This window comes from Stigmatopora argus, chromosome 6, assembly GCF_051989625.1.
Source record: "Stigmatopora argus isolate UIUO_Sarg chromosome 6, RoL_Sarg_1.0, whole genome shotgun sequence".
Taxonomy (NCBI): domain Eukaryota; kingdom Metazoa; phylum Chordata; class Actinopteri; order Syngnathiformes; family Syngnathidae; genus Stigmatopora; species Stigmatopora argus.
In genome coordinates this window covers 8,150,418-8,174,584 of record NC_135392.1, presented here as the reverse complement: position 1 = coordinate 8,174,584, position 24,167 = coordinate 8,150,418, and the positions used below count along the sequence as shown (strand labels likewise).

General features: G+C 41.0%; 2 protein-coding genes and 2 long non-coding RNA genes across 8 annotated transcripts; 3 read left to right on the top strand and 1 right to left on the bottom strand.

Annotated features, from left to right (window-relative positions):
- Positions 1-273: 273 nt before the first annotated feature.
- Positions 274-7,195, top strand: mdm4 (MDM4 regulator of p53). 2 transcript variants are annotated; one of them, XM_077602884.1, is made up of 11 exons: positions 274-444; positions 1,145-1,224; positions 1,309-1,383; positions 1,659-1,792; positions 1,870-1,919; positions 2,179-2,243; positions 4,683-4,779; positions 4,862-5,022; positions 5,112-5,309; positions 5,825-5,893; positions 5,969-7,195. In XM_077602884.1, exons 2-11 carry the CDS (start codon positions 1,153-1,155, stop codon positions 6,545-6,547), a joined length of 1,500 nt encoding a protein of 499 aa, XP_077459010.1. In that variant the 5' UTR covers positions 274-444; positions 1,145-1,152; the 3' UTR covers positions 6,548-7,195. The 2 variants fall into 2 exon arrangements, with proteins under 2 accessions (XP_077459010.1, XP_077459011.1); XM_077602885.1 differs by having other exon boundaries at positions 276-444; positions 5,127-5,309.
- A 1,031-nt stretch (positions 7,196-8,226) lies between these two features.
- LOC144075829 (uncharacterized) lies at positions 8,227-9,770 on the top strand. Of its 2 annotated transcripts, none has more exons than XR_013300647.1 (4): positions 8,227-8,383; positions 9,000-9,081; positions 9,162-9,251; positions 9,585-9,770. It is a non-coding gene; the product is annotated as an uncharacterized LOC144075829 (long non-coding RNA). The 2 variants fall into 2 exon arrangements; XR_013300646.1 differs by lacking the exon at positions 9,585-9,770 and adding an exon at positions 9,374-9,405 and having other exon boundaries at positions 8,228-8,383.
- A 548-nt stretch (positions 9,771-10,318) lies between these two features.
- Positions 10,319-11,825, bottom strand: LOC144075924 (uncharacterized). Of its 3 annotated transcripts, XR_013300673.1 has the most exons (6): positions 11,683-11,825; positions 11,400-11,490; positions 11,179-11,241; positions 10,726-10,823; positions 10,534-10,636; positions 10,319-10,424 (listed from the first exon to the last, which is right to left on the bottom strand). It is a non-coding gene; the product is annotated as an uncharacterized LOC144075924 (long non-coding RNA). The 3 variants fall into 3 exon arrangements; XR_013300672.1 differs by having other exon boundaries at positions 10,324-10,636; XR_013300674.1 differs by lacking the exon at positions 11,179-11,241 and having other exon boundaries at positions 10,324-10,636.
- Positions 11,826-21,192: 9,367 nt separating this feature from the next.
- myog (myogenin) lies at positions 21,193-23,075 on the top strand. The gene is made up of 3 exons (XM_077602255.1): positions 21,193-21,846; positions 22,109-22,208; positions 22,382-23,075. The coding sequence occupies exons 1-3, from the start codon at positions 21,331-21,333 to the stop codon at positions 22,486-22,488; spliced, it is 723 nt and encodes a 240-aa protein (XP_077458381.1). The 5' UTR covers positions 21,193-21,330; the 3' UTR covers positions 22,489-23,075.
- The last annotated feature ends 1,092 nt before the right edge of the window (positions 23,076-24,167 follow it).

Here is a 24,167-nt window from a genome sequence, read left to right as displayed (position 1 = left end):
TACTCATTGAATCAATCACCTGTAATGTTTTCCACTGCCTATTTCAACACCTGTACTTGGATCTAATGTCTAATATGAGAGTAAAGTGCTTTTATTTTAGGATAGAAATTTTAATTCAATTTGGTGTTTTGTTTGTATATAGAGAGGTTTTGAATTCACCTGTTTTTATTTGTTTTGGTCCTCAATGCACAAGCAACAGCCTGGTTGGAAATCAATGCAGTGCTTCTCCTGAACGCTAGAGGGCTCTACCTTCTTTAAACAATGCAGCGTTTTCCCGGAAATCCCTTTCGATTGGAACGTTAGTTTCGGCTACTTCTTTAGCGTCCTCTTAGCAAGCGTATACAATCCGTCTTTCGACTCAGTTTTAAAATGGCAATTGATCTCAGAAACCTACAATATGGATCGAGCAAAGTAACAACGTTAAAGTGACGCCAGTCCATTTTGGTAAGATTTTTTTCAAACGAACATTGCTCAGGATTGGGCGAGAACGCTAAATGTTAGCTACTTTTATTCTCACGCTTAGGTGAGCGTGATATATTTTTAAATAGGCACCCCAAAATTTTAAGCTAGTTCATGCATCAAGTGATTGTAATAGGTTCTAACGTGTTTCATGTGTTTTCCTTTGTTTTGGGAAATCGGCTACGATTTCTTAACGTGGCATTTTCGCAACTGTCACTAACGAATACAAAATATGTTTGAATAGGCTAGGGGGTTTCATTCCTTTGTTTTCCTTTTCTGTGACATAATGACTAACAGTGCTTACAAGGCGGCCACAAAGTTTAATTTTCATGAAAAAATACAGAAACGATTGATGTGATGTGTTAGGTTCAGATCCGCTTTATGTGCTCAGTACTGCTGACGGTGTATAGTCACGTGGGATTTGTGTATTGCGTACATGCGGGACAGACATTAATGTCATATTCGACAAGGCAACAATCGAATTTGATAGTGTTCATGTAATAAAAGGTAACAAACAAATTGCCTGATATCTACTCATATTTTTCTACTCATTATATAGTGTTCCCTCATTCCCTTCGTTTGCTTTTGCAATAAATGTGCCAAAGCATTTAAAAAAAGGCATATTCTCAGGCAACCTGTTAATCCTTACCCAAGCCCCTCTAATGATTTTTTAAAAATTACTCAGAGTTGACTATGAGCTCCCTACCAGCCCAGATTTCTGCCTCCGGTACACCATCCAAAGGACTGCCCGTAGCTGGAAATCAGGTACAATAGGAAAACATCATAAATGCATGTTTACTTATCATACAAAGACACATTGTTGAATATTTTTTTTCAAACACATTTTAGGTACAACCTAAGGCACCTCTCCTGCAGATACTACGCATCGCCGGAGCCCAGGAGGACCTTTTCACGCTGAAAGAGGTTTGTTGTGAAGTGGAATATTCATTCACCTTGTTAGTGAACGAGTTGATTGTTTTACATGATAGAAAAAAAATCAACTATGTATACAGCTTTCCCGATATTCCTCCATATATGACACATAGCTTGATGCCCCTCAGATTCATCGCTGGCTGTTCTTGCTGTAAATAATAGAAATTTAACTATTTGGTAATAAATCAAGTGCATAAAACCCAGAGGAAGTTCTCATTAAAAAAATAGGTCACTTCCATCTTTCATGGTCATTTTTGTTTTTTCAGGTGATGCACTATTTGGGACAGTACATCATGGGAAAGCAGCTCTATGACAAGCAGAGGCATCATATTGTCCACTGCCAGGATGACCCTTTGGGAGAGCTGCTGGAAGTGGAGAGTTTCTCCGTGAAGAACCCGAGGTATACCAAACACCTAGCCATGTATCATCAGTATTGTTTTTGTATATATTCATTCATTAGTATTTTTATTTCAACAGCCCGGTGTATGAAATGCTCAAGAAAAACGTTGTCATACTCGGTAATGCCGGTAAGTGTACTGGTCAAGGACTCGTCACTCTTTGTCATATTGATCTTTGATTTATTATTCAGCTTTTGGGTTATTTTTTTCTGTCATATTGCTATATATTCCAAAGGTGTGTGCTTGTGTTGAATGTGTGTCTCCTGAGGGTCAGGGCAGAAGAATATCAACTAAAGCATTGCAAGCCTTTACCACAAGTCAAAAAAAAGCCTTAGTACGAGTGTGGTGCCGTTCTTGTTTCTGTTACTATGTCTTATTTGAAATGCAGACGCTGCAGAGAATCTTTCTGTGGGCCATGAGTGTATTGATGGCGGAGTGGAAGATCGTGGTCAGGTAAAACTGAAACATGGTGCTTAGAAGAAACGGAGCCCCAACCTGTCTCGCCTCACCACACACAACTAACTAACAGCTATGCTAATGACTCCTGTCAAAAGTGACCAATTTAAACATGGCGCATTGCAGAAAACTGGCAAGTCTAATATAGTATTCTTACGCGAGATTCAACATCTGTACCGTATTTTTTCGAACTAAATGGCGCAGTAGCCAAAGAAGAAAAAATATATGCAAGTTGCATTTTGGGGAGGGCAATTTTTTATTTGATCAGAAACCAAGAACAAACATACATTAAAGTAACAATAGTAAAATGGTGACCAACAGGCATCTGTTAACATAACCTTTTTTTTTTAGATAATTATAGCCTAAACAAACCACTGCTGGTGATCAGAAAGCGAAAGTCGCAGGCCCAGTCAAACTATGAAAAAAGTGCAATTTATAGTTTGGAAAATACTGTAGTTTGTAGTATAATAAACTAGTTTTTTTTAAAACTGACAGGCTAGTCAAATGATATTTTTAGTCATAAAAATAGTGACAATCCACTTGTGTTACACAATGTGAGTTGGTAAATAGGAAATGATAGTCATCAATTTAAACTGAGTCAGATTTTCTTGGTTTGTTCGAACAGTGCGGTACTTTAATTTTACTCTCATTCCATTTTGGTTCCATCTTCTTTTTAAACATTTTTTTAAAATAAAATGCCACCTTTTGTAGCCTGATAGTACCCTAGTAGAAATATAATAAAGGCACATGGAGGACTCTAAAAAGGAATTGATCCCTATTTACATATTCTTTCTGATGGGCAGACTCCTTGCGTTTGCATCATCTCACAACCTTTCAGGTTGAAAAAAAATAATGCTGTCTTGATTGAGTTGCGAAGCATCACATTGTTAGAATTGGCAAATGCTGTACTGTTGCAGACCAACATCAACACAGCACCTGACAGTGAGACCCCCTCAAAATTAATTGATTACCATTTTCTGTGGAAGCGTCATGTTCCCAACTTCAGTTTAAAAGTAATTTCGTTAACGTATCCATTGCTATTATTGGCTATATACGTTTTCCGTGGGAAGAACATGAAAGACTAGGGTTGGGCGGTTTTAACTCATTGGCTACAAGTCGAATGGACCGAACACCTTTTTACGGTCATTGGCAAACAATGAATTATGGAGAAAAAAACATGCCTTAACAACCAACAAAATGTTGCAGCTACCTGTTTTAATAGATTTGTTCTCCTGTTATTTCACTATTTTAGATTGGTTTATACCTTAAAAAATGCTTTTTGTTGGAAAGCAATTAGTATCTTTCAACGGTGGGGGAAAAGTATTTTTTTAGGATTCTGCCCATTAGCGACAATATGTATAATTATTATGTTGTGTGTAATGAGATGAGGTGGAGGGGGCTGCTGTCTTCGTTGGTGTCCTTTTGTACAGAGTGGCACCGTCTCTGTACAACCTCATCCTAGGTCTGGCTTGGTGGAAGGCCCCCGCCTCTTAGGTGTGCCCCACTGGCTCCACTTTGGATGGGGGACAGAGTCACTTTCTCTGTCTGTCTCAGAGTTCTCTTCTCTGCTTCGAAATTGAAGATCGCAGCTCCAAGTCAAACAATGGCCTAATGAGATCATGCAAACCTTTTCTCTTTTCCCTGTTTCTGCATTCTTGTTCTCTCTTTTCCCCCCATTCTCTCTTTGAAAGCTCAATTCTGCAATCATTACTAATGTATTTTTCGACTGAATTTTATTATCTTGGTAATCCATTTAATTTTCACAATACGCACAATAAAAAAAACACTAGATCTTTACTTTTAGACATAACGGGGTATAATTCATCAGGCTAAAAATTGCCTGCAGTTTAGAAATTTTGCTAACCTCTTGTCTTTCATACATATTTTAGTGTGTCTGTGTAATCCACATTAGATTGAGGAATATCATACATGAATCACCACCGCCACAGTGCTAGATACACACGTGAATACTGGGTCGTAGACGATACTGTCTACCATTGCGCTTCTCGTCTCCTTTCATTCAAACTGCTGCACTAAAATGTATGCGGAGTGCTTCTCTTAAGAAAATAACAATAGTAACATCGACAAAAAGTTGTTCTCATAGTGTACGCTTTTTAATATTGTCCTAAATACTAAATGGTACAAAAAGTTCTCCGTACTTATGTGCTCATTTTTCAAACTAACATAATGGTAAATAGACTGTTTGAATTAGTTTCATTCATTCATAGTAAGTGTGCATTCTCAATGTCTTCATTTTGATGTTCTGTTTGTCAACCAAATTCTGGCTTGTCTCCCAACCTAAATATTTTCACGAACCCTTTCCTGTGGTCAGAGGCAATTTTGACAAGGAGCTGTGTATCTTCCAAGTATTCCAGTCGCTGCTCTGTGATCTTACTTTGTGTTGTTGTTGTTGTTACCCTACTCCCCTCATGTTAGATTTACGGGGGTGTCATCAAAGCAGGACTTGAGGGCGCCAGTGATGGGCCACCTCTGCCGTCCTGTTCTCAGAGAAGACCTCGAGACCCAGATGAAGGTAAAAAAAAAAATAGCTTTGTGCGCTGAGGACACTACCTTATCCGCTCAATGTGTTTAATTCATTTTCAAACTCGCTCCAGATTCACTCGAAGGTTTGCCACACTCGGTCTGTAAACGACCAAAATTAGATGTCACTCTTGATGATTGGGACCTCTCGGGCTTGCCCTGGTGGTTTTTGGGTAATCTCCGCAGTAACTACGCCCGCAGGAGCAACGGATCTACTGATATTCACACCAATCAAGTAATGACCCCCCTCATCCGCGTGTCACTTGTACTTTTTTGTCCATTGTGTTTTTAAGCAACAGAGTTATGGTCTGACTGAAATATCAGATGTCTCCCGCACAGGAGGAGGACACGGCCATAGTGTCGGACACCACGGAAGATCTGTGGTTCCTAACGGAGGGAGAAAGTGAGCCAGTGAGCGTGGAGATGAAGGAGGCCGTGCTGGAGGAAAGAAGCGCAGGAGAAGGAGATGCTCCGCTTGATGAGGAAGACGGTGGGGGAAAGGAGGAGAAGACGGATCGAGAGGTAAGATCTTCTACAGGAGCGGCTTCACATTTAACGCGCTGTGCATAATATATGCATTACTGAGGTCAATCCTTTGAGGGGCACTCATTATTTTCTGCCATTAATGGCGATCAATGTTGAATACATTTTGACTGGCAGCCCTCCCAATCAAAATGGACTGGGCATTTAAGGTCAATGGTACTAAAAATCAAGAATTTTTTTGTTAGTCCTTCTAGGTCAAATGAATTGGCCGCCTGTTGGTGCCCGTGGCTGTTTTATTTCATTGGGATGGTACTGTTCATTTTATTTTCATTTATTTTTTAATTAACATTTTATGAACCCTTAACTGGGACAGCAGTCCCCAAAGAGGACATCTGTCCAAAACTGAGCACTAGCATAATTCTTTGGCTGTCAGCCCAGGTCACGGAACATTTGCTGTGGGGTAGTTGGTAAAAGAGGGGAACTCAGTGTTGTTGTTACGCTAACGATGGGATGTACGTCTTTGCACATAAACCTATGTGATTGTGTGTTTTTAGATGCAGGAGGAGCCCGACGAAGACTCTCAGTGTCTCAGCGACGACACGGACACCGAGATCTCGACGCAGGTTGGCGGAATTAGCCTAATTTTCCCCTTCTCGTTGTTTCAAGCATCGTTTCTCACTTTTGATTCCGCTCACCAGGATTCGTGGCAGTGCAGCGAGTGCAGAAAATTCAACTCACCTCTGCAGAGGTACTGCGTTCGCTGCTGGGCCCTGCGCAAGAATTGGTACAAAGACGTGCCCAGATTGGCTCATTCCCTCTCTGTTCCCGACATCCCGGCGTACGGCTCCCTGAGCGCGCATCACGAGGACGACTGCAGCGACAACGGCATCGACGTCCCCGACTGCATCCGCGCTGTTTCGGATCCGGTATTCCTGCCGTCCCACGCCACCGCCGACCGACCGCTGCCCTCGGTGGCGGCGGTGGCGGTGGCGGAGGTGGCCCAACATCCCCTGGTGCTTGAGCACGAGCGAGCCTCGGCCGGGGAGAGTCAGGAGAGTCAGGAGAGTCTAGGCATGGAGGTGGAATCCCGACCGGAGGCCTTGCTAGAGCCGTGCAAGTTGTGTCGGATCCGACCCCGCAACGGCAACATAATCCACGGACGCACAGCCCACCTCCTCACTTGCTTTCCGTGTGCCCGAAGGCTCCATAAATTCCAGGCTCCGTGTCCAGGATGTGGAAAGATTATTCAGAGAGTTATAAAGATATTCGTCATCTAGAAATCCATCAGAGCCACTCATTTGCATGCACTCTGTGTATGTGTTTGGCAGATCTCAGTTTAGCACTTTGGCAATTGATGGAGATGTATTTTGTTTTGGTGTCACATTCTTAACAAGGGATCAATGAGAGCAGATTTATATATTTATTTATGAGAGTGGACATGCAGTGGAGCCTTTATTGTTCAATAATTCGATCTTGTGAAAGGTGCTGTCTTAGAGTTTTTTTTATACGTACGTATGATTTTGTCTTGCGTTTTATTTTTCGCCGACAGATTTACTTCAGCTCTCTTAAGACATTTTTCCCCCACCCATGGCCTTTGGTTTTCAATGTGCCGCGTGGCTCTGGGTTCCAAGAAGACCAAGTTGAAGGATGAAATGACAATGCTCTTATTACTAACGAATGCATCAGCTCTCCCTTTGTCGTTAGTCAGAAATGTTCAATTGCTGGATATTTGCATTTAATTTATTTATGCTCATTTTAAATTGAAGTACTTGTTCTTTGGACGAGCATCTGAATCAAATTTAAGTCCAGTTGCCGAAACGTAGAAATTGTTATCTCGTCAAAGGGAGGTTGAGGGTCGATTTGAGCTTTTCACTGCCATGTAAGCATTCGTCGTTTTGTGTATAAATATATTTTGTTTCCATGCATTTGCATTGTTTGTGAGATTTTAATTCAACCAGTACATTACTTTTTGAGTGATGGTGTTGAGCCTTCTACACAAGCTGTACAGGCTTCAGTGAAGTTGATTTTGTTTGTTTTTGTTCTTGCGCTTGCCTTTATTTCCATGCCTGTAGGGGGCAGGAAGTCCCATCAAATCATAATTGTCACAAACTATATATAATAGGAACTAACATCACTAATGTAGATGTCTATAATCCTGACTAGAACAGTGATGGGCCAGGCATTTCACAGTAGTACTGCACCGTAATCAAACTTACCCTCAATAACTATTTTATGGCTATAAAACCTTGACTGCAGCTACAGCTCTGACACCAAAAAAAGCATCAATAAATAACCTGCGTGCCCCTCCAGCTGAGTGGTTAGCACTTTGGCCTCACAGTGGGGGACCTGGGTTCAAATCCAGCTCGGTCTAAATGTGTGGAGTTTGCATGTCCTCCTGGGGCCTGTGTGGGTTTTCTCTGGGTGCTCTGGTTTCTCCCCACATTCCAAAGACATGCATGATAGGCTGATTGGACACTCGAAATTGCCCCTAGGTGTGAGTGTGAGTGTGAGCCTAAATGGTTGTCTGCTGTTATTTGTGCATTGTGTGGTGAAAGCTTAAAATCTCATTACACTTGTATAATGACAATAAAAGCATTCAATTCAAAATCGTCTCCTTGTTCACTGCGATCGACTGGCCACCAATTCAGGGTGTCCCCTGTCAGCTGGGAGAGGCAACAGAACACCCCCTGTGACCCTAGTGAGTATAAATCGGTTCAGAAAAAGATGAGACAATGAAGCATTCTTTGTATTTCAAGTGCTAAACTTTTAATGGATTAAGATGGCCTGGAATAAAGGTGAGTTGATGTAAAATACTAAGTAAAAATGTTACTCAATATTTGGTAAAATTAGTGTACTAACACGCTGTTTTATAGCATCAAGACCACAAAAATCATGACTAATCTACGTCATCTTCAAAACAGACATTAAGTTGGGGGACAAACCACCTCGGGAAGCGCGGTAAGCAAGCCACCATCTTTTCCACATTCAATATGGCCGAAAAATATGGGCGTGGTTACGCCTGTTATTGACGCACCTGCGTAAATTACGCACATGCGCAGAATCTCGCCCTTTGGAACAGCCTTTTCATGCTGGTGGACGACGACCACGACGAGGTAAGGCGTCGTAGGGCAAATTATTGGCCTAAGTGCATTTTTATCACACTACAGGGAGATTTTTTAGGAATCAATTGAGCCTAAAACGCCAACAAATCTGTTAGTTTATTGCCAGGGTGAACACACCGTCGACGATTTAAGCTTGCCCCCCCTGTTGTGTGCCACATGTGGCTAGTTAGCATTAGCGTCACAACGACGGTCCCCATTTGATTTATATAGTATGTTGCCCGTTTTCTCTCCTTTATTGAGTCGTGTAGTCGTGTCTTTTTAGTTGAATCAAACAAAGCCGATGCATCAACGGACAGTTTGTTGGGTATAGGCTCACTCTAAAATGACAACCAGAGGAACGACTTAGTTCCTGGTGTTTTATGTAATGATAGTTTTCGTTGTGAGTACTAAACACCCGTTTTCAATGTGTAATTGTTCTTTTTTCACACACGAATCATTTATACAAAAAGTGTTAAGCCAGTTGTTAACCTCAGTCTGTATATTTAATCACCTTGTCTGCAAAAGGGAAAATAGCTCGGAGCACTCACTAACTTAGTTTCATTCATTATCTTGATCGTCATCTATTGAATCTCCAGTCTCTATGATAACTGTTGCTTATTTTTTCAAGTTTTCTCTCATGGAGCTCTTCCTGCGTGCCCAGAACACACACACCCTTGAGGTTACAGGATAGGAGACTGGGCCAGGTCAAGGTAAAATTAGTTTTAAAAAAGCACTATCTGTTGAATCTCCAGTCTTGATATATGATAACTTGCTTTTTTGCACACATCAGGCCTGTGTATACACTGGGGTGTCTCTCAGTGATCTTCCTTGCTTGAAGATGTGACATCTCTAAATTCTGCACTTTGGAGAATGCTGGGAGGTAAGTGTATTTGTTCATTGTAGAATATCCAGATTATGCAACTCAATTTGAAATCAGATCTATTTTATTTTCATGGTGAGGTTTCACGACTAAAGTTGCAATTTTCTCCCCCTCTTATATAGGTGCAGTCCAGAGTTCTCTGGCTCATGGTGGCCAGATGGATCAGCAAGTGATCTTCCTTGCTTGAAGATGTGGCATCTCTAAATTCTGCACTTTGGAGAATGCTGGTAGGTACGTGTATTTGTTTATTGTAGAATACCCTGATCATGTAACTCAATTTGAAATCAGATTTATTTTCATGACTAAAGTTGCAATTTTCTCCCCCTCTTATAGGTGCAGTCCAGTTCTCTGGCTCATGGTGGCAAAGTGAGGGGCCAGATGGATCAGCAACTTCATCTAATGTTGGCATAAAAGGAGATTTGAGCAGCAATTGTCCTTTTCAAAACACTTGGGAGAAAAAGACCTAAAAGCCTTTCATGGGTCTTTTTTTTTAAATAAAATTGTGGTTATTTTGGCTAAGTGTTTTTGATAATTTTTCCCAAGTATAACACTTGCTGAAAAAAGTCTTAAATGGGACTTTTAAATTGTGTGGTTGTTTTGGCTAAGTCAAATTTTCTTAAAATGTTCAACATGCTCTGCCAATTTTTAATAAAATGTGATTGTTACTGGAGAAAAATAAGTTTTCAAGAGTTAGTTTCCCTGTTAATAAAATTTTAACTAGACTAATTGCATTTTTGCTAGGTAAATGTGAAGAACAAGACATACATTTACTTCAAAAACATTTATTTTTCCATACAACTCAGGTTGTCCTGCAATTAAAAATGGTGCAGTGCAGTCATCCATCAGCAAATGGACAAAGAATCCTCTTCCCTTTGGTGGAATTCTGGGGGGGAGTTAAGGCAAGTCAAAAAAATAGAAAAAAGCTAACATTCATAGCTATCAAAAGGATACCTGTCATGAAGGGCCTTTGTGCCATCTTCCCCTTGCTCACAGGCCTTCATCAAACTGCAAAAGGCAAGCAACATTAAAGCCATGGGAGGAAAAAATGGAAATATAGACATACCCCTCTGATGACTGCACTGGCTTAGGGTCTCCTTCAGAGAGACTCAAGAGTTTCTATAATTGCAGTCCTCAAGGGCCCCTATCCAGTCTTTTTTCCATTTACTCCCAACACTAAATCAAATAATTGGGATCTTGATCATTTGATTCTGATGTGGTGGGAGATATGGAAAACATACTGGACAGGAGCCGTTGGAGACCCTAACTTTACAGCAACAAGTACCAGTGAGGGGATGTTGGTGTCGAAGACTGCGATCCTGCAGCTCACTGTCACCCTTTGTTTTTCTTGTCACCTTTAGCATTGATTTGGTAAACTTGGGTGGACCCTGAAGAGAGGCAAGATACAAAATGAGTAGGTTTAGTACACAGTACATGAAAATAATAAATTAAATAACCTGAAACACTTGGGTCCTACCTCATGACAACTTCTGCCTTGACTTTGGTCTTCTCGTCAATTTTGACAGCTTGCACCTGCTTCATGACCCCTTCCACCATCTCCATGGCTTTAAACCTCTACAAAACACAACATAATTATGCAATTGCTTATTTTACCATTTTGACACACAAATGACCCACATTTATTTCCAATGATATTTCATCCTGGATGAGTTGTTCCAGTTCAAATCCATTCATTTTTAAAAATAAAAATTCCCAAAAATCATCATTGCTTCCATTTTTTCACTTCATACACTGAGGAAAAATTGTTATTTTACCATTTGTTTAAACTTGTGTCAAGTGACCCCTGCGCTATTGTTAAATGAATGTCTCACTTGGTTGTGTCTAAACCACATTTAAAACTAAAAATGAAACTGGCCAAGCACCGAGGCATTTCTTTAAGAAGGTAAAGGTATATATTCTATAAGTGTACAGTTTATTCCGTACAGCTCCACTGATGGCACTTGTGTGGGTGAGTTATCCACACAGGGTCTTGCTATTAAAAATCGACACCAGACCAGTTACTGTTTTCATTCAAAAATTGAATGTATTATAATAATAATAAAAAGCTAATTGAGCAAAACATTGAATACTGAACGCTGACTTATTATTACACGGATAGAGAAAATAGAAACAGTTTAGAAAATGACTCACTTTGCTGACAAACAGCTCGAGATGGGGTCGAAAAGCTGCTCCTTTTGGCCACATTCTTGATGTTTCCCAGCAGTCTGCGCACGTTGAGGAACTGAAACACACAATGGAAACATTTCTTTTTAAACATAAAGCGCTATAGGTAACGCAATGTAGCCAATTTGTTTGCAAACGTTTTTCGGTCTGCATCTACGTGGGGCTACAGCAAGCGATCGAAGCGTGCTCTCGTCAAAAAGCACTCTTAAAATGAGACATGGGGCTTCAAAATCCCCAAATTAAAACATACCGAATGTGCTGCCATGTCCCGTGAGAGCTTTATAGGGATCTTTCTTCGGTAAATCGTCAATTCTGAGCTGCTTTGCAGTCGACTTCCAAACGGACTCCATGCTCATCCGCCATTTTAAATAATGACGGCGGTGATTTGAACTCTGACCTTGGCGATGACGCCCGCGAGAGGCCATTGGTGCCGCCAACTCGAAATCTGATTGGTTAAAGCACTGGTATCAAAGTGGCGGCCCGGGGGCCAAATCTGGCCCGCCGAATCATTTTGTGTGGCCCGGAAAAGTAAATCATGAGTGGCGACTTTCTGTTTTAGGATCAAATTAAAATGATGATTATACATGCATATTAAATTTCCTGATTTTCCCCCTTTTAAATCAATAATTGTAATTTTTTAATCAATTTCTTCTGTGTTTTTAGTTCAAAAATCATTTTGTAAAATCTGAAAAAATATATAAAAAAGCTAAAATAAACATTGTTTTAGATCTATAAAAAACTGAATATTCAGGGATTTTGATCCAGTTCTTTTAATCCATTTATTAAAAAAAATCTAAATATTATATCTAAAACGGTCCGGCCCCCGCGAAACCAACCCCAGTCTGACACCCCTGGGTTAAAGCAACAGTTTTATCGATGTTTTTTTTATGCCGCATGGCGTACATAACTGATTGTGAAGGCCTTCAAGTAGATTTCTGACCCTGGCAACAAATAATGGCTGAAATGTGATTGGTAAAATACTTAAGTATGAAAACACACATCTGGAAGCAGCGCAACCAGGGGAAAAGCAATGAAAGGAATCTGACAGACAATTTGGAATTATAGTATTCATGGCCAAAAATATAATTAACATCAATCTGTGATTCAGATATTTTTTAGGCCAGCAGAGAAGTCCTTGCAGGCCCTGACGGTCCACCACTGGACTGGAATACAAATGAAAGCACGTGAGAGTGACATTAGCCTAGTTTATAAATCGCAGAATGTGTCCGTTTAGTAAGTAAAACTTAAAGTTAAAAATAACAGCTGTGGTGTGAAATATGCTCCCTTTGAAAATACACGCGCCCGCACACGAATGATGGCCAAAGAATAAGTCATTGTATGACAGGCCAGCTGTCTTGTGTCCTCTCCTTTGCGACGGGTGTGCAGCACCTGTGTCTTTTAATTTCTTTGCTTACGCAGTTTTCTCCTCCTTGGGGTTGTCGCCCTTCAAATGAACCTTTCAATTGCCAAACTGCAGCTATTAGCGCTTACAGTGGAACCCTCCAAATTAATCTTTTATGTTGAGTGAAAATGATCAATTGACATCATGAGTAGAAACAGATTAAGTTTGGTCTGACGGCTGTAAAAACCTAACATGTTCAAGTTAATGTGAGGAAACTAGATTTTTAAAAAAGTAATTTGTTTTACATGTATACATTTACCAGTTTTCTTGATAAATATGATAAATACCTTAGCTAAAGCAGTCCGGTGGCGTGAGTGGTTATTGCGTCGGCCTCACAGCTCTGGAGTCCTGAGTTCAAATCCAAGTCACGGCCATCGATCCATGGTATCCCCTGCCTCTGGCCTGGAATCAGCTGGGATGGGCTCCAGCACCTCCCGCGACCCTAATTCCGATAAAGCGTTTCAGAAAATGAGATGAGGTGAGAAATTAAAATAAATCAAAACAGAAATATTGTACATGGATTATGGCTTCCAATAACACTACAATTGATAAATAATAATTACAAATTCACACTAAATAACGACAAATAATGAATAAACACTAGATATAATGGGGGATTCATCGCTTCTTATTTTTCATTTCACCTATTTAGAAACAAGGTATTTTTTTGAATTAAATACAATGTAAAAAAAAAAGACAGTTAAGTTCACAAATTTAAAAAAATGAAAGAATGCTATTCATCAATACTACATTAACCCATTGCCTGACACTGACAACAATAGACGTCCATTTGATTTAAACAGGGATGCTTAACATTTGGACGTACCTAGAAATTATACTTAAAAAAAAATCTTCAACTGATGGCCTCTGCATTTCATAGAAACAATTCTATTGCGCTCCACTTAGAAAAGAAAAAGTGCAGGAAGACCAAAAACACCTTGTGGGCGGGTGTCACTGGCCCCATCACGACTCCCTATCACTGTGACTCATCCGCCAGACATCACAATGCCCACCACAGTTACAACACGTCGTTGTGACTGATTCGTCCATGCCGTCAAACACGTCACTCGGCATTCCAAGAAGAATGGCACGCCACAATGGTGACTTGGCATTGGGTACACTTTGCAATCAGCAGAATGGCACCCCCCGGGGAGCGGGAGAGAGGGGGGCTGATTTCCATTCCATAGCGACACTACCTCCGTTTCAGCATCCCAGAATAACTCTGCACATTCTCGCTTGAACCCCATAAACTTCCTGGAGGGAAAGTACTGGTTGCGTTGACTAATTCTGTGCCTTTATATAGACACCTTTTCTCGGAAGTGTGATCTATTCCCTTCAACAATATGTAAACACATAAATGGCCCATTTGCTACATGGAAAAAAAAATATTTTTATAGAATGTTTCACTCTCAATCAGGATTGTACATTCTCTTATATATATATTTACTGGGGACTTGTGTACAGTCTAATTAATAGTATAATAGTACTTTCCAATTGGGAAAATATTCTAAAATGTAGATACACAAATGAATTGAGAATGTTCAAATATGGATGCAATAATGAACACATAATTGTTCGGCCTATCACACACTGGCATAAATAGTTGGATATCATCATCATAAATCATTCACAGTAAGAAAACCAAATGTGACATAATTAACTGAGTTTGGATAGTTTCAAATGTGCTGTGGCATCATTTAGGAATCTAATTTCCATGCAGGCAGAAAGAACTGTATACACAATTAAAAAAACAAACACCATTTGTGGTGCACTGATTGTTGACCTATCAATTTTGATGAACTTCTGCATTGGACTTTCTAAATATTATCATTATTGCTAAACACACAAAGTCCTCTTTGTTGTGTCCGACTATTTGGTCACCCCAGAAACCAGAACGCTAAATTTGTCCCCCTGTTGACATGGGAGAAGGTCAGGGGAATTCAACAAGAAAAGACAAAGATAGGAATGTTAGGTAAGGCACAAATTCTCATATCTCATTTTCTGAACCGCTTTATCCTCACTAGGGTTGCGGGGGGTGCTGGTGCCTATCCCAGCTGACGTCGGGTTAGAGGCAGGGACACCCTGAAGTGGTGGGCAGCCAATCAAGGGCACAAGGAGACAAACAACCATTCACGCTCACACTCATACCTGGGGGCAATTTAGAGTGTCCAATCAGCCTACCATGCATGTCTTTGGAATGTGGGAGGAAACCGGAGTACCCGGAGAAAACCCAGGCAGAACAACACTGGTGGACCAACCTGGATTTGAACCCAGGTCCACCACTGGGAAGCCAACACACTAACCACTCAGCCGCCGAGCCGCCCTCTAGGCACACAGTGAGATTTTCAAAATAAAGCCTAAACGACTGTCATCATTGGTTAGTATTTTACTGTATACAAAGAGGAAAACATTGACCTAAATGTTTGAGCATGTCCAAAAAAAAGCAGACGGATGGACAATCTTTACCAAGCACAGCAATATTTTGTCCTGTCGATAATAAAACAGTTAATGATGGTGAAGTGGTTCATTTGTTTGACTTTGATCTCTGGACTCAAGCGTCTTGTGCGTGCCATATTCAATGATAATTTTGTAAGATGCTTCCGTTCAATAAAAACTGGGCAGCGGTCGCAGTTGGCCAATGGGCCAAATCGTTTTTTGGGAACCCCTTTTGAAATATGTATACATTATATTCTGTATGTGGGGCCCCCAAATTGCCCCAGCCTGGTGGAAATGTAACCTTAAAATTGACACCGCAAACAAGAGCTATTGAAATATTTATCCTTAATGAACAAATGAGTGGAAATATTACTTGACAAGTCTATTTTCATTATACTATGCCTCTGAAATTTCAGGATACTGTACTCTTCATTAAAAAAAAGAAATAGATGAGTGTACTGTATGTTTAAAATACCTTAAAAAAATAAGAGAGCTATATTTGGAGAAGAACGACATTTCTGACGGGCAACTCTCATTTTCTCTTCAAATGAACTCCTAAATTCTTTCCCAGTGATGGCTATGATGATGATTACACCAAAGCGTTGAGTCTCAGGCTGTTATTGTAAACTTTTGTGTTATGCTTGAGCTCCAAAGCATGTTTGTGGGAAGTGGGTTATGAATGCTTGCGCGTGTAAGTGTTTATGTTTGTATATATGTTTACTTCCTATGTGCGGACGCCTGGCAGCGAGCGGCATGCCAGAGAAGGGAAGGGCAGCGGATGGTCCGGCGTCCATTCCTGTGACTTAACCTGACACCACTTGCACTAAGACGGCGACAGCTGCACACGCACATGCCGCCCATTCTGTTTGTTGTCGGGATTACTGTGCGATAAAAGCACCAGTGAGCAGCGGCACGGCCGGGCTAAACAACTACTGTTTCCTTCCCCGACTTCCAAAGCTTTCTCCGGGGGCCTCCGGAGCCCTGTGAAAACACAGGTGGGCCACTTCTTTCCAAAAGGGAATGAATGGGACTATTCTCCCTGTGATTAAAGGAGACACCGTAGAACCGGGTCTCCTTTCGACATCAGTCAAATCGGACGGCTTATGTAAGGGCCAGTTACTCAATATGAGAGCGGTGAGGAATCGTCATCGATTTTGTCTGTCTCATCAAGTCCTTGTGACCTTCAAAGAAAAAAAATCAGAATGGTGTTAGAGTATGTAACCTAGTAATTTAAGATTTTCTGCTTTTGCACGTAGGCATAAACTTAGTGGCAGTTACTCAGTGGCAGTAGCCTGAAACAGCGGGCAAACAAGTTGACATATAATGATCATTACAGCTGTATATTCTTCATCCCCAGTGAAGAATGATTAATGTAGCTGTGTCACTTGTATAACTGTAGAATGGTGATTATTTCTAGTATCTGAATTCTACTGCCTCCAAGTGGACAAGGCACATGGGTCTGAAGGAACAGAGCAATGTCCATTACATTGAAGCTGAAAAAAAAGAAACAATTCTTCCTGATTTGACCAACCAAACATATTAAAAGACTGTTTCCTATCATCCTGATTGAAGTTAATTCATTTTGTCCAGCGTTGTACTTGAAAAAACGAGGACTCTCTTCTCTTCTATTCTAGTCCAGATGCCACTTTATCCAATGTTAATCAGCACTCTCTCCGTTTTGTTATCGTATTCTCCACTTGCGTGTCTGAGATTTCCTGCCCATGCTCAAATGACAGGCATGCAGGTCAGCGATGTTCTTGAGGCTAACCTGGGGATAGGGGTTAGTGGAGTGGGGGGCATTGGGGTTGATGGGGACAACTAATTCTCTCCTCTTCCTCCCCCTTCCTCCCTCCAGCTCAGCTGTCCAAAAATGTGCTGCTTCTTGTCACCAAGGAGAAGTGGAACAGTGTTGCCAGTAATAGGGCAATCCCTGCTAACCCTGACTGTTATATGGTGCCTTGAGATAAGAGTGCAAACTTTTGAGCTATGAGTAGTATATAATAACTTTTTGGGTTTCTTTGTCTATTTTTTGATTTAACCTTCAAATGTACGCTTGAAATATAATCAATTTATATTAGCTGCTGTGTCAATTCACTTACCTTACACTTCAAGCCACTTGAAAATAAAGAATAAATTCAATGTATGCATAAAACACAGGGAATCAACTACACTTTTTATGTCATCTATACACATATATACATATATACACATACGCACGCGCACACGCACATGCACACGGACACGCACACACATATATATATACATATATATACATATACACGCATATATATATACATATATACATATACACGCATATATATATATACATATATACATATACACGCATATATATATATACATATACATTTACACATATATATACATATACACATATATATACACATATACATATATACATATACACATATATATATATACACACACACACATATACATATATATGTATATATATGTATATATATACATATATACATATATATATACACATACACATACATATATATACATATATATATATATATACATATATATATATATATATATATATATATATATATATATACATATACATATACATACATATATATATATATATATATATATATATATATATATATATATATATATATATATATATATATATATATAATCAATACTTACAGGCATATTTTGTGTTATATATTGACCTGGGCTGGGAGTGAAAGAGTTAAGCTATTATTTTTTTTGTCCCCTGCAAAGAAGACTAGATCTAATCTGACTGCTGTGAGCTGTTGTGCCATTTGTACAGAGTAACTACTGCACTCTACTACTCTACTGGTTATTTTTCTCAAATTAGATCTTTGTTCTGGAGACTGGAAGGAATTAATGGTGTTTCCGTTTATCTCATTGATGAAAGGTTATTTGGGATACACATTAGTTCAAGAAACAAAATGAACGATGAGAATATGTATTTTTCTTCTGAAAAACTGAAAATGTGTTAGGAAGAAAACTTGAGTCCATGGATGGATGTTTCAAGTTTAGGATCATGATTTATAAATCATTGAGCTGATTAATAAGTAACCTTCAATGTCAGACTTCACCTCGTAATATTTAAGTAGGAATAAAATCTTTAATTTGACAGTGAGATCAATTTCCTGCGTGCAAAGTAAACAGTAAGTAAACACCATCCCAGCACACTGCTCTGTTTTATTGCATGTCAAGTGTTCACTTGAAAATTGCTGAGGAGGGATTTATCCCTGCAACAGGCAGTGTGTTGACCTGACACACACACTTACGTGCATGCACCCCATACACACACACGCACACGTGCACACCCACGCGCACACTCACGGCCGCGCACCCCCCCCCCACACACACACACACACACGTCCCTAGTTGCGCTGACAATGGGCTCAGATGTGAGACTCATGAGTGACTGAGACTCCTGTCGGACACCCGGACCAACACAGGCGTCTTTGTACTCCCTCCACCATCAGTGACGATCCATCACCGATTAACCTGACAGGCCACTGCAGCTCTGCCTCAAGCCTGAACCACACCAGAACACGACGCACTAGAAAAGAAATCTCAAACGCTGCCCGTCATTTTATACCGCAGACTTGAATTGACCTCTGACGGCAATGGTTTTAACCAATACAATTCATTGCTTTGCATCATAATATTCAATGAATAGTACATGTAAGCACTTGATATTTCTTGCAAGTGTAGAAGTACAAGTATGTAGTACACAAGTACTAGTAGTTGTACTTACTACTACATGTACTTATAAAGACATAAGTCGAAGTGTCTCAGGGCTTGATCGTTTTTTCTTTTGAGTTCAACCGTCATGCCTTTTTGAGCCTAATTGGTCATTTTAGTCTCCGACATAATTTAGTCAATTAAAGCAAGGAAATCTTAAATATCTTTCATCCTTAATCAATCGACTACAATTACTTTTACTGTGCTCGCCAACTTTTAGGCTTAGTCATCATGTGTAGTGATGGCTCTTTGGAAAACATTTTTTCAAACATAGAAAGTCATTGAAACTAAAATAGGCAACAAAAAAAGTATAAAAAAGTATGTTTAGTGATGAATTGATTTTTTACTTCATCTTGCACCACTAAACAGACAAGGCAGTGTTATTACTGACAATAATCAATCAGTCCACTTATTCCCTTTAGCAAAGGGATGCAACTTTGGCCGTGTCTCTCCGCCAGTGGTAGGTGAGACATATCCTGGGAAGATTAACACTCCATGCTTTGGCTACAACTGGCAGGGGGAGGTCAGTACAAGGCAGAACATTTCCACCTCTGCATGTTCATTTCATCACTCTTCCCAGAGTAAAAGGAGCCGGTGACAACTCTACTTTGAGCTCTGTCTGTTCCTGCACACGCCTGTCTGCTTTTCGCAAGGTCACCAACATCATCACGCTAAAATGAGGGACCCAAATACTTAAAAAAATGTAGTTTCACTTTTTTTTTTAAAATGACCCTTTCTTACATACCCCAGGCAGGCAGAAGCTTGAGTCAATGCTTTTAAGCAAACCTTCCATCTGAGCTATTTCAGTGAAACATGATACTTGAGTCAAAAATAGAAAAATGAGACTTCTGGCTATTCTTGTCCTTTGACGATGTTTCCAAAATTACGAGGACATTTGAAATCTGATTAAAATGAGCCAACTAATTAGATTTTTCTTCTTCAAATTTGAGGAGATTTGAGATCTCTGTTTGTCTTTCCAAGGTCGGTCTTTTTTCTATTCATCATAGATGACTGGAATTTTACACAGCGTAATCGTTGTAAGAGCAGCGTTAAAAGAATTTCAGCTTTTTTTAATGGTAGTTTTGCTTACAATAGCACTCGTATCCCTTTCAAGGACAGTGGTCACTTCAATAGACCTCAATTCCAGAGTAATCACTAACTTAATTTATTCACTGCCAGTCCACCATATAAATCATATGTAGTGGTAGTTAATAAAAGAGAGAAATTGATTACGAAAACATCTATTGAGGGTAATAGAAGAGTAAAATAGAGACAAATAACAGCCTTAATTTAAATTCAAGAGGTAAGGTTATTAAAAAATAGACGTCTTTGGAAATGTCGACATTTATAGAAATCGCTGAGGGACTGGCGAAGTATGGGACTTTTCTGTTGGCAAAGAGTTTTATATAAACCTGAAAGAGATGCCATACATATCCCAATCATGACCTCTTCTGAAATGGCTATTTATTACAAAGTTAGCATTCTTGACATCTTTTCTGAAGGACTATTGCAACATGTTTTTCACTGTTTCACTTCATTAGCCCATAGTCATTATTCTTCAGCCACCAGAAACAATTCTGTTTTTTAAAATAGACATTTTGAAATGATATATCGTGTGCCCACGAGGGCAATCATTGTGACGTCATGGAAAAAATGAAGGATTAATCTACCTATGACCGACCTAGTTCACGTAAACAGCATATCACGGCCTCATTTCATTTGAGTCAAACAACTTCTTGTCATTGCGTGTCATTGGAACAAGTGACAGCTGCCGCCAGGCTGTCCGTACCCAAGCGGGTGCCTCCATTGTGGAGGACTTTGGCGTATAATGTCATGGATGGAGACGTGAGGCGGGGATTAGCTCATTAAGACGGACATCTTTGATGCTCGGTTATCTTTCCCATTTCCCCGGCAACTCGATCATACGCTAGGCTCCTGAGACAACGCGAGCGAAACGGCCCCCACCTGACACGCGCACACGGGCCGAGAAAGCTCCAGAGATCAGGGTCCGGCTGAGATATGAAGCGTAGATGTGCAACAACAGCTAAATGTCGTGTCAGGTTTCCGGGGGCTCGTGCTAAATTTAACCCGGTGATCCTGCAGCAGGGCAGAGGGGTTTAAATGCCAGCTTACAGTTGCTCCACACCAGTTGTTCCCCACACGTCTTCCAGTCATCACAACACAGGCCAAGGACGAAGGAAGGCGCGCACGCACGCACGCGTACACTCCACCAAACACGCTCCAGGCGCAGGACTTGACCACCACGCTTGCTAACTCAAGGGATCAAACACGCGGTTCAATATGGAGCTTTTCGAGACCAACCCTTACTTCTTCCCAGACCAACGCTTTTATGAAGGCGGGGAAAACTTCTTCCCAACTCGTCTGCCTGGGGCGTACGACCAAACTGGCTTCCAGGACAAGACCTCTATGGTGGGCTTTTGCGGGACTCTTTCGGGGGGCGTCGCGGCCGTCCAGCCGGAGGATAAACCCTCGCCGTCCAGCTTGTCGCCCCACTCCGAGCCCCACTGCCCGGGCCAGTGCTTGCCGTGGGCTTGCAAACTCTGCAAACGAAAGACGGTGACCATGGACCGTCGGCGAGCGGCCACGCTGAGGGAAAAGAGACGCCTGAAGAAGGTCAACGAGGCTTTCGACGCCCTGAAGAGGAGCACCCTAATGAACCCCAACCAGAGGCTGCCCAAGGTGGAGATCTTAAGGAGCGCAATCCAGTACATTGAAAGGTTACAGGCCCTGGTATCGTCCTTCAATCAACAAGACAACGAGATGGGACTCTACCGGACCGGACAGAACCAGCCCAGAGTGAGTGGTCGAGGAAGGGGTTAAGATTCCACCCAAAAAATTATGACCTGGCTGTTTGTGTAATGAGAGAAACTGTTGAAATCTGGATGAACAACAACTTTAAATCATTGTCAATTCCATTTCAATACCTCCATTCTAGTCATCCAAAAGTTCATTTGGCACTGTGTGGGGTCTCCTGTGCATGTGTGTGGCTACGGTCTTTCTGTGTCATAACACTGTGACTGACAGCGACTTCTGCTTGTCTGCATCTCCATGGCAACAGGTGTCGTCGTCAAGCGAGCCTAGTTCGGGCAGCACCTGCTGCAGTAGCCCTGAGTGGAGCAGCACGCCGGAGCAGTGCACGCAAAGCTACAGCAGTGAGGGTGAGACCACTTCACACCAACACACACACACTGACAGAAAACTGGCTAAACGGAATTTAGAAGAGAGCTTTATAGGGGGTTCTCCACTCGGAGCTTCCTGAATTTTAGACTTAGAAGTACCAATAAGCCCAGATGGACGAATGTTCACTCACCTGATGTGCGACTCTCTACAGATCTCCTGAGCGCTGCCGATTCTCCTGAGCAGACCCTGACTTCCATTGTGGAGGGCATGGCCGCAACAAACGGGGCAGTGAGCTTTTCGGTGGACATTCCCAAATGAGAACTTCCACTGAGCGGACCCCAGAGAGAGAACACGGTGCCTAGACACAATGAAGCGAGACAATCAGAAAAACAGGCTGTTATTTTTCTATTTAAATCACAATTCAACTTGACGGTAACTTATATTTGATCGGGTCCGCAACACAGAACAAATTCCGCCTTTGACCTTTATTCCCCGCCTTAAGGCACAGTTCGGAGAGTCAGTCAAAAGCTTGCAGTTGAAAAGGCCTAGTTTTTCTCCTTACTTAATTTAAGCTTTCCTCTTTTCAAAACCTTTCCCTTCTCTTTCATTCTTGTTTTGAGTGTGTTTTTATGCAGACAAAGAACCATGAGTTTGTGGGGCCAACATGTACCATGGCAGTTTTGACCAACATCTGCTTAATTTTAAACTGGTTACGAATGCTAGCGATGTAAATACGTTCCCTTTTTCTACAGAGTGGTTTTGACAGTTTATTTTCTATTCTTTTTTTGCTTTGTTTGATTTTTGCTAACTTATTTTTTGACTTTTATAACTAAGATTGTTGTGTATTTGTAGATGTTTGGAAATGTGATATTTTCTGACCAGTCCTTACAATAAAGACCATTTTGATTATTCTTTCTGTGCAAGCTTGTCAATTCCACGGACTGTCACAAGGAGCGTCATAACTATACAGGCAAAATTCTAATCTTGAGAATTTAGATTAGATTAAATTTTATTCATCCCCTACTCGGGAAATTCATTTTCTTTTTGATGTCACCTTTGTGGCCATTTTGTACTGAGCAACCTCTCTTAGGAGTTGTGTTTTTATTCTAACAACAGTCAAAGTAACATATTTTACTCATTACTGGAGACAATATGTTAATTTAACTTTCAAATATTGATCAAGATTTTTCTGGGCTAAAAAATGCTTAAAATAAACACGCTGTTATGATCAGCCTTGACTGCAGGGTGGAGTGGAACCCAGGAACAGGAAGCTGGCAATGAGAGGGAAGTGCTGGTGCACAACTTAAAGGTTTTAAGGTAAAAAAAATAATTCCCAAATAAACTCACAAACAATAAAACTGGAAATAAATGTAACAAAAATACAAACTTACCTGGGGAGGATGAATACGAGGGACATGCGCATCGACGTAGGCTGACATAACAAACACAGAAAATCAGGCAGGGGTTGATGACAATGATAAACACCTGGGCCACACAAGGGAAGGAGAGCTAGAAAAACACAGCAGGTCACAATCATGAACAATCACCAACAACCAACCAACCAAAACCCAACAAAACATGACTCACCCAGCGGCACTTGACTTTGGTTTTACACTAAAAGAAACTTTATGAGGGCGGCTCGGTGGAGTGAGTGGTTAGCGCGTCGGCCTCACAGCTCTGAGGTCCTGGGTTCAAATCCAGGAGTTTGCTTGTTCTCCCCGGGTCTGCCTGGGTTTAACCTGGGTACTCCGATTTCCTCCCACATTCCAAAAGCATGCATAGCAGGCTGATTGGACACTCTAAATTGCTCTTAGGTATGGGTGAGTGTGCATGGTTGTCCGTCTCCTTGTGCCCTGCGATCGGCTGGCCACCGATTCAGGCTGTCCCCCGCCTCTGGCCTGGAGACAGCTGGGATTGGCTCCAGCACCCCCCGCGACCCTAATGAGGATAAAGCGGTTCAGAAAATGAGATGAGATGAGAAACTTCATGAATACAAG